The sequence below is a fragment of the Megachile rotundata genome, chromosome 12, assembly GCF_050947335.1.
Source record: "Megachile rotundata isolate GNS110a chromosome 12, iyMegRotu1, whole genome shotgun sequence".
In the NCBI taxonomy this organism is placed as follows: Eukaryota; Metazoa; Arthropoda; class Insecta; order Hymenoptera; family Megachilidae; genus Megachile; species Megachile rotundata.
Window position 1 is genome coordinate 14,980,795 of NC_134994.1, and position 8,393 is coordinate 14,989,187.

The 8,393-nt window shown below is 28.9% G+C and overlaps 1 protein-coding gene across 3 annotated transcripts; it reads right to left on the reverse strand.

Annotated features, from left to right (window-relative positions):
• Positions 1–53: 53 nt before the first annotated feature.
• LOC100877313 (uncharacterized) lies at positions 54–8,277 on the reverse strand. 3 transcript variants are annotated; one of them, XM_012281312.2, is made up of 15 exons: positions 7,548–8,277; positions 7,271–7,424; positions 6,162–6,787; positions 5,903–6,079; positions 5,474–5,835; positions 5,126–5,392; positions 4,695–5,057; positions 4,380–4,623; positions 4,098–4,306; positions 3,882–4,020; positions 3,546–3,802; positions 3,316–3,478; positions 3,064–3,236; positions 2,915–2,966; positions 54–2,120 (listed from the first exon to the last, which is right to left on the reverse strand). In XM_012281312.2, the coding sequence occupies exons 1-14, from the start codon at positions 8,034–8,036 to the stop codon at positions 2,948–2,950; spliced, it is 3,642 nt and encodes a 1,213-aa protein (XP_012136702.2). In that variant the 5' UTR covers positions 8,037–8,277; the 3' UTR covers positions 54–2,120; positions 2,915–2,947. The 3 variants fall into 3 exon arrangements, with proteins under 3 accessions (XP_012136702.2, XP_012136701.2, XP_012136700.2); XM_012281311.2 differs by lacking the exon at positions 2,915–2,966 and having other exon boundaries at positions 5,474–5,829; positions 7,548–8,276; XM_012281310.2 differs by lacking the exon at positions 2,915–2,966 and having other exon boundaries at positions 7,548–8,275.
• Positions 8,278–8,393: the final 116 nt, after the last annotated feature.

Genomic DNA, 8,393 nt, shown 5'->3' on the forward strand with positions numbered 1-8,393 from the left:
AACAATGACAGAATAAAAAGAATGGGTTATTAACTTAACATAGGAAATAACTATTTTGAAATTACAATGATCTTCACAATGGAAGCCCACTTTTTATTTAAAGGAAGAACATGAAATAAATATTCATGCTTAAACAAGCTGTGATACATAATATTTATCGCCAAAGATATTTGTAGTATGACATTAGAAACTGTTTTACAAACATACTGCCTTATTATGTAACTCGTTTTGCACCATATCTGGAAGAAATATTTATATCGAAAAGGATTTTTATATTTTCAATCTAAGAATAAAAATACAAATCACATAAAACTAAATTATATCGCTTCGTTGTTAATATTTCTATTCGTAATGAAATATTTAACAATAGAATAGATTGGTGGGGTTTGTAAAAACTAAAATAAACAAATTATACAATCAGCACCTCAAGTTATTAAAACGAGATATTTACAAGTACATTTTGACGGTGATAGTACTAATAACAATAATAATGAAGTGTGATACGTACAATTGTTAATAATAAAATTTTCTTAAAACTGAACTTTTAATAATATTGATCAATATTACATTTTATTAAATACTTTTCTTTCCTTTATGGGTTGTATTTATAATACTTTTCACTGCATAACTTTTGTCAGTGATATGCAATTATATATTTCAGAAGATCTGATATTTTTTAAAGCATTAACAAACATGATTTTTTAATTTATTACACTTACAAGTATAACTTATTTTAAAAATCATGCAGTAAAAAATCCAAGTAACTATTGTCAGAACAAATATTCGAAATGTTACAGAATTTGAAATGATTGATAAATTTATAATAAAGAAACAAACTGCGCACTGTGCATTAAAATGTTTCTCTTAGGTAATATTATCATTACATACTAATGAGTTTAATATTATTTTACTATTATTGTACAGATCAGTGATTAGTGCATTAGCTGCATTAATCTCGTTAAACGAGTATACAAGACAGATCTGTTTTAATAATCAATTTAAATGGTTTCCTAATATTTACATAATTAATGGAAAGACATATAATTATGTTGGATAATAAAATATTACTTTGATACAGACTAACATCTTAAAGCATCTTATGATCACATTGATTATTAATTTACTGAACATAAAAAATAATTAAATGTTAATTTATTGCACATTGCAAGAGCAAATAGCATTCTTTCTTCGTATATGTTAATATGTACTTACATTAAAACACAAATAGTTCTTACATATTATATATTAATACATGGAAATTTGTTTTACTCTATACTCGAGCAATAATTCTGTATTTATTACAAACTAATAATTTAGCAACGTTATCAACGATACATAGTGTATAATAGTGTATAAAGAAATAAAAAATTTTAATTGAACTAGAGAGCATATGATACAGCCAAAAATCAGCTTTAGAAATTTCTATAACAAATGATACAGTGAAAAATGATTGTATAATAAAAACTACGATGCAGAAACATTTATATTCCTACATTATTATATAATTGGTCCAATTATAATCAAACCAATTACGTACATAATTTTGTATAATTATTAGTATTCAATATTTTTAGGCCCTAAATATATGTATAGCAGTTACTTTCCTCTTACCACAACTTCCAAAAGATTTTAGTATTTCTCTTTTTCTATTCTTATAATATTTGATGCTAAACAACATATTCCAATATACATAATGATAATTTACATTGTCACAAAAAAGCTAAAATATAAGAATATTCAATCATAAACAGTGGTATTTTAACTTAGAACAACATTGACAGTCATATAAATCTATAGCTTCTTACTATTAAAAGTTGCAAAAAATAGAATCTTTTAATATAGAAAAGATTTTTTGTTAACATTCGTCTGCATTTAATTTAATTCTAAGTGTATAGAACTATTTATGGAGCAATTCTGTAAGAATTATTTTCTTATCCTTTATATACATTAATTGTTGTAATCAAAATTCTCATAACTAGATTCATTTATACAGTATTACCAATAACTTGACCCTTTAACAAACTGTGGTTTCATCTGCAGATATAGCCAATTCTTCTTCACTCCAATCACTGACTCTGAATCCTGAAGAGCCATGGAAGCTGCGAGATCTTGCAACATTACTAAAAACAAAGTAAATAATATTTTTCTTAAACTACAAATATCTGTGAAGAAAGAACCAGTTAAACATATTATTATGTATAACATGTTAACATGCTGGTGCTTTATTCCTGTATAACAGAAGATTCTGCAAAAAATTCAATTAATTTTTCAATTTTTATAATAGTATCTGTGTACATAGCTTCATGAATTTTATATCACTTTATTTAAATATTTTAGCAACTATAATTTCTGAAATAAATACTCAAAAACTGTGCAGATAAAAATGTTTCAGTATGCTTGGTTCTTTCTCAGATCATGCAAATCAAACGAATGAACAAATAAGAAATTAATCTAGCTGTACCACATTAATAAGCCACAACAAACTAACCTGAAATCTGTAATTGATACACTCAGATTTTTTAAAAAAAATGTTTATAGTTGACTTAATTTCTAATCATTTAATTTATAACATCATTTTAATAAAAATAAATCATTATTTTTATAATTTGCTTCACTAAAGCATAATTATATGTATATTTTACTAGAAAACAAACATTGAATAATATGGACTGTAGACTGTATGCTTGGAAGAGTAATGTACTTCTCATTTAACTTTCTGTTCCAAATCGAACATCCATAGTATTCATAGATTAATAGTGCATTAGCATGGATTAATATAAAAACTAAAATCAAAAAGCAGTATTATTGCAATATGATTTCCTTAAGAGGCTACAAAAGATAACAAAAGTTACATTTTACAATGCCACCTCTTAAAAAAATCTATATCACAAAGTCAAACAAGTCTTTTTCCTACCACTTGCTTGTATCGATGGTCTGTATCATTAGATTATCGATCGCTATCGGTCCTACCAACATATTGAAATAATTACTTTTTATATTAACCGAATAAAAGATTTTGTTATATAATCTTTTATAAATTAATGCTTAAGAACATGTGCTTACCTTGGGGAAAGATTAGCATTCGCATTTTTTTTTGCTAAGCCTGCTTTTCTTCTCCCTTCCATTGCTGCTTTCATAGGATCATAACTTTTACGACGTTTCCAATTTTGCATTTCGACCTCCCTTGCATTAGGCGTTGTAGACTTTTTTGCATCTTTTGGTTTTACTTTAGATCCCTTAAACAAGAAATGTATACAAACAATAAAAATATTATACTCTATATGTAAGTAGGTCTGTATAAATCGAAATACATACTGGATTGGTTCTACTTGACCGTATACTAAAACGCCCAGAATCAGTTCTACTAATACCTGTTGTAGGTTCAGATTTATCTCGGGTATCGTACACGACTGATCTATTTTTATTTACATTTGTGGACAATTTCGAAGGTTGTAATTCTACCCGCGCTCTGCGCAAACTACAAATAAATTCTTAGAATGCCTGTATTAACTAATAATATTAACTGATTATATGTAAATTCTTACCTAAGTGTTTTATTGTATTTAGTATTTGGAACAGTACTCTGTACATTAGGCTGACGATCGTCACTACTTTCTGTATCAGTATGCTCATGTAATGTTTTTGGTACACTTTTATGTAGGCTATGACTAGTATCCTCATCGCTTTCATTATCTGAATCTATTAAAGGCGAATGACAGACAGTTATACGAGCTGACATGGCTGATACTACATTTTGCGTTGTTTGTAGGTAATATGATGTTTCTAAATCACTATCGCTTTCCTGTGCATTAAAAAATCAGTAACGATTATTTATAACATCATGAATTTTATTTAAAAAATACACATATATGAATACCTACCAACTGTGGACTGCATGGTGGCGGTACGTGACGGTCATTTTGAGCAATATTTAATTCGTTGTCAGACCATTCACTGGTTAATGAAAGAGCACCGCCAGTTCCATGAAAACTTGCCGATCGTAATACGGAATTATCATGACTATAAACAATCAAATTGGAAATACTTTTTCGTAAATAACAAGGATTTAAAATAGTGTATTCTAAAATTATACTTACTTTCCTGAACTATCTTCTGTACTGTGATGCTTTTTTGTATTATCTATTAATTTTTTTCTACCTTCGGCAGCTGCTTTCATTGGATCGTAACTCTTTCTTCTTTTCCAATTTTGAAATTCCACTTCTTTTGAAGTTAATGTTGAATTACTTCTACCAGATTTCTGATCTTTAGTTGTTTTTTGATTAGGACGTTGTACAACGGAAGCATGCTATAAAATATTGGAAGTTACTGAAGCTGTAAAATACGTTTAAGTAATACAGGAACCGAATAAAACTATTTACATGAGTTGATTTTGGCACTCTCATACTCAGTCTAGTACTATCAGTTCTTGATATTGATACAGCTCTAGGTTTTGGAAGTTCTGATTTTTTGACAGACTCTTTATTATGTGTATTCACATTACTTGCACGGCTTCTATGATAGCCTTGTTGTTTTGTTGTAGTTGTTGATTTTATTTCACTTTGTGCTCTTCTACGCCTTTCTTCCGGTGTAGTATTTGGTGTAGTATCAGATTCACAGTTTAATCTGTACATTATAAAACGTAATTTGAAATGTTTGATATTTCACTTAGTACAGGTGCCATATTATTTAAATACCTAGCTCTTCTGATACTAAAAGCTCGGTTTAATTTAATTCCAGAAGATACTGAAACTAACGAAGACTTTGCTTGTTGTTCACCGGCCTCGCTACTGCTATCAGAAGCAGCGAGATATCTTCCTCCTGAAGATGTTTTATCAATATCGCTACTATTGAAACTACTACGACGAGATGATTGGCTTTGTGATTTTATGTTTCTAATATTTGCATTACTACATGATCTTTGGATACTTAAGTTACGTTGAAGAATTGGACTATTTTGAAGAACACTGTCAGTTTTTATTAACATTTCCTTATTATTAAAGCCAACGTTTCCTTCATGGTAACTTGCGGTACTATTAGATTTCCTTAACATGTATGGACTTCAAAAAAAAAATGTTTAGTATTATAATAAATATAAGTATTTATGATTTTTATTCTATATACATACCTATTTTCAACACAAGTAAAATACCCAATATTTTTAGCTTGAGGAGAAGATTTTGCTAAATGTTTAGTTCTTTCTAATACTGGCGAATTAACTATTTTCGTAACTGTTTTACGCGCTACAATTGGACTGTTAGTTAATTTTGGTGTAGACGGTCTTAAATGACTTAAAACAGGACTATTTGGATATTTAATTTCATCATCTTGGTAATACTTTGCACCACTTTTTTTGGACGTATTACATTCTGTTACATTAGATGTACATCCTCTCCTATGTTAAAAAATAATATTCATTTTTGGTTTATGATTAATATATATGCATAATATATATTGTATAAAAGTAGTATTTTACCTGTCCAAGGAACTACTTCGTCTTCCTATGTGAAGGGAAGCAAAATCTTTGGACGGACTACTTAATTCTGCACCTGCATCCTCAGTCTTTGATTTGTTCAAGTTTAAGTATTTGCGAATACTTTTTCGAGCTTCATTGGTATTAATCCTTCTAAAAAGAGATTCAGACAAGCTTCCTCTTCTTGCTAAAGAACCATGCACTGGTGTTTGTTGTGAACTTTGTGGAGGTGTATTGTAACTGTTACTGGTATCATCATCTGATTCTCCCCCAGAATCAATCATTACATTTTGGTTCGAAATTAAACCAATTCTTTCCCTTATTCTGAGGTATGATTCTGTATTTAAATTACCATCTTTCTGTTCCTAAAAGTATTTGTCATTATGTACATGTGATACTATAATAGTGTCACAGATAAAAAATTATTCGTACATAGCGACTACGAGCCAGTCTTTGAGATCTACTATGAATAGGGGATGGTATTTTGGAAGGACTTAGCGGTGGAGTATAACTAGTTGATCCATCAATTCCAGATGGAAGAGAATTGTGTTCCGCAACTTGCGTGGCCCATTCTGATATCCATGTATTATTATCTCTTGAGACACACATCTTTAAAAGAAAAATGCTTTAACTAATGATAATAAAAACTTCCATCCAATAATAATAAATAATCAATACAATATTAGTTCACCTTAAAACTATGAATACATGCTTCACTTTTTTCATCTGCAGTTAAAACGCCTACACTGAATACTTTATCAATATCCATTCTTGCTTTTTCTTCATCAGTGTAATCTTTATGGATTGTATATGTTCCTGCTTCACTAACTGCACCATCTGATCCTCCATCAATATTACTAACATTAAAAACATCTATATCCGTCTCAGTTGGATCATCTGGATTTACTTCCATTGTGTAGCTTACACTGGATAAATTATGTTCTTTTATGTTAACGTTTTTACGTTGTCCGTAATTAACATTGGAAACTTTTTCTGAGACATCAGACATATGTTCATAATCATCCGCTGTGTCAATATTCTTTGTATACATCTTTTCAGTATCATCATCATAGTTATTTAGTTGAATTCGACTTAAATCATTTATTGTAGCTGATTTTTGTGGAACCCAGTAAGATGCTGTATTCGTCTTTTCTGTGTTACCAAGTTCTAAGGACAGATTTTTGTGAGAAAATTTATTTTGCTTTGATTGCTCAAAAGATCTGGTCATCGTATCTTGTTTATTTTGAAAATTTGATGCTTTTACAGTAAATTCAAATTTTTTTGAAGCATTAGATGATTTTAAAAATGATTTTGAACCTGAAACATAAATTTTATATGATTATACAAAATACAATAATTAATAATAAACTAAAAATATTTAAATAAAATAAGTAGAAAACAATACTTTTTCTTTTAATTCAAACTGAAGTTTTATTACCAATTCACAAATGATATAAAAATTATTAAAGTTAGCGGCCTACATACTGTGAACATATTGGAAATACTTGAGGAGAATATTAAAAAGCATAGTGAAGATGACTTCATCATGACTCATACAATACATATATAGTCTTCCACTATACATCATTTTTTCTTCAAAAGGAATTGGTCTTTAATAATTGTAAAAAGATCAAATACTATTTAAAAAATTATATATTAAATGTATTCATTACAAACAACTCTGAACTGTACTACTGATAATAAGTAGTTTTAAGTGTTACTGAGAGATAAAATGTATCTTAATAACAACAACTAAAAACACAATACATGAAACTAAAAATTAAAAGTTAATAAATTTACCTAGCTGCTTCAGTTTCTCTGACAACTGATCTGTTTTACGCTTAGTATCATCTTCGCTGCTAAAATAACCCTCAGAATGTGTACTAGAAACTTTTTGTTTTTGCATTAAATTTGAAGAGCCCAAAGTACCAGGTTTTTTTGTATTTATTTCTACCTGAAAATTTAATTATGATTGTAGTTACAGCACATTAAATCACTTTTTACATTCTCATCACTTCACTGTGTTTATATTTTAATAACTTTATTTAATGCTTTCTCAAGAAGCAATGAAACCAACCTTGGATGTGGATAAATTTCTTTTATGTCTAGCATTGTATCTCTCAAATAAATTTTGATACTTGGTTGTATCAACTTCTTTATTGCCAAAATCAATTGTAAAGGCTAATGGAGGTTGGGATACATGTCCATCAGTAGAATTTTCTGGCATTGTGTTTAACTGTTCAGTCTTACAATTGTTCCTAGAAACTGTTGCATTTTCTGAGAATTCTTTCTCCTCGCTTTCAGTACATTCTTTGCCTTCTTCGTTTGTTAATATCCGATTATCTTCTACATCTTTTACATAAATTTCAGGATCATCCAGTTGAGCATATATAGTAGTATCCTCATGTTTTTCGGTTTCAATCATTACATTTTTTAAAGATGATAATGAATTCTCAACATTTTCAATGTTTTCGTTATCTTTTTGAATGCTGTTATTAAATTCCGCCGAATTACTTGTCGAGAGTTGAGTGTCAACCTGTTTTGAGGTATTCTTTTCTACTTCCATATTCACAGCTACTGAATATTCCAATTTTAAACATCCGTAATTAGAATGGTCACGCTGTCTACAACACTACTATCTATTACAATTAATTCGTAAATGCCACTCCTATAATTACATCTCACTGTTTGAAGGTAACGTCATATACAAGCCAATATAGTATCAAATTTTCTGACACATCGACACAGGTGCGTCTATCAAACGCCATTGACGGCAAAAAGTGTCAACATTCACAACTACCAATGTGCAAAATACAATATTACTACATGTAATAAAATTAAATGTTTCAGATGATTATGTATTATAATGATAAAATAGCTGCTAATTATCGAGGGAAAGCAAGTACTCTCTTCACACATATAT

Coding starts and splice junctions, on each gene's coding strand:
- LOC100877313 (XM_012281310.2), bottom strand. CDS start 8,036: ATGGAAGTAGAAAAGAATACCTCAAAACAGGTTGACACTCAACTCTCG. Junction 7,425..7,547: donor GAAATTTATCCACATCCAAG/GTTGGTTTCATT, acceptor TTAAATTTTCAG/GTAGAAATAAATACAAAAAA. Junction 3,803..3,881: donor CACCATGCAGTCCACAGTTG/GTAGGTATTCAT, acceptor TTTAATGCACAG/GAAAGCGATAGTGATTTAGA.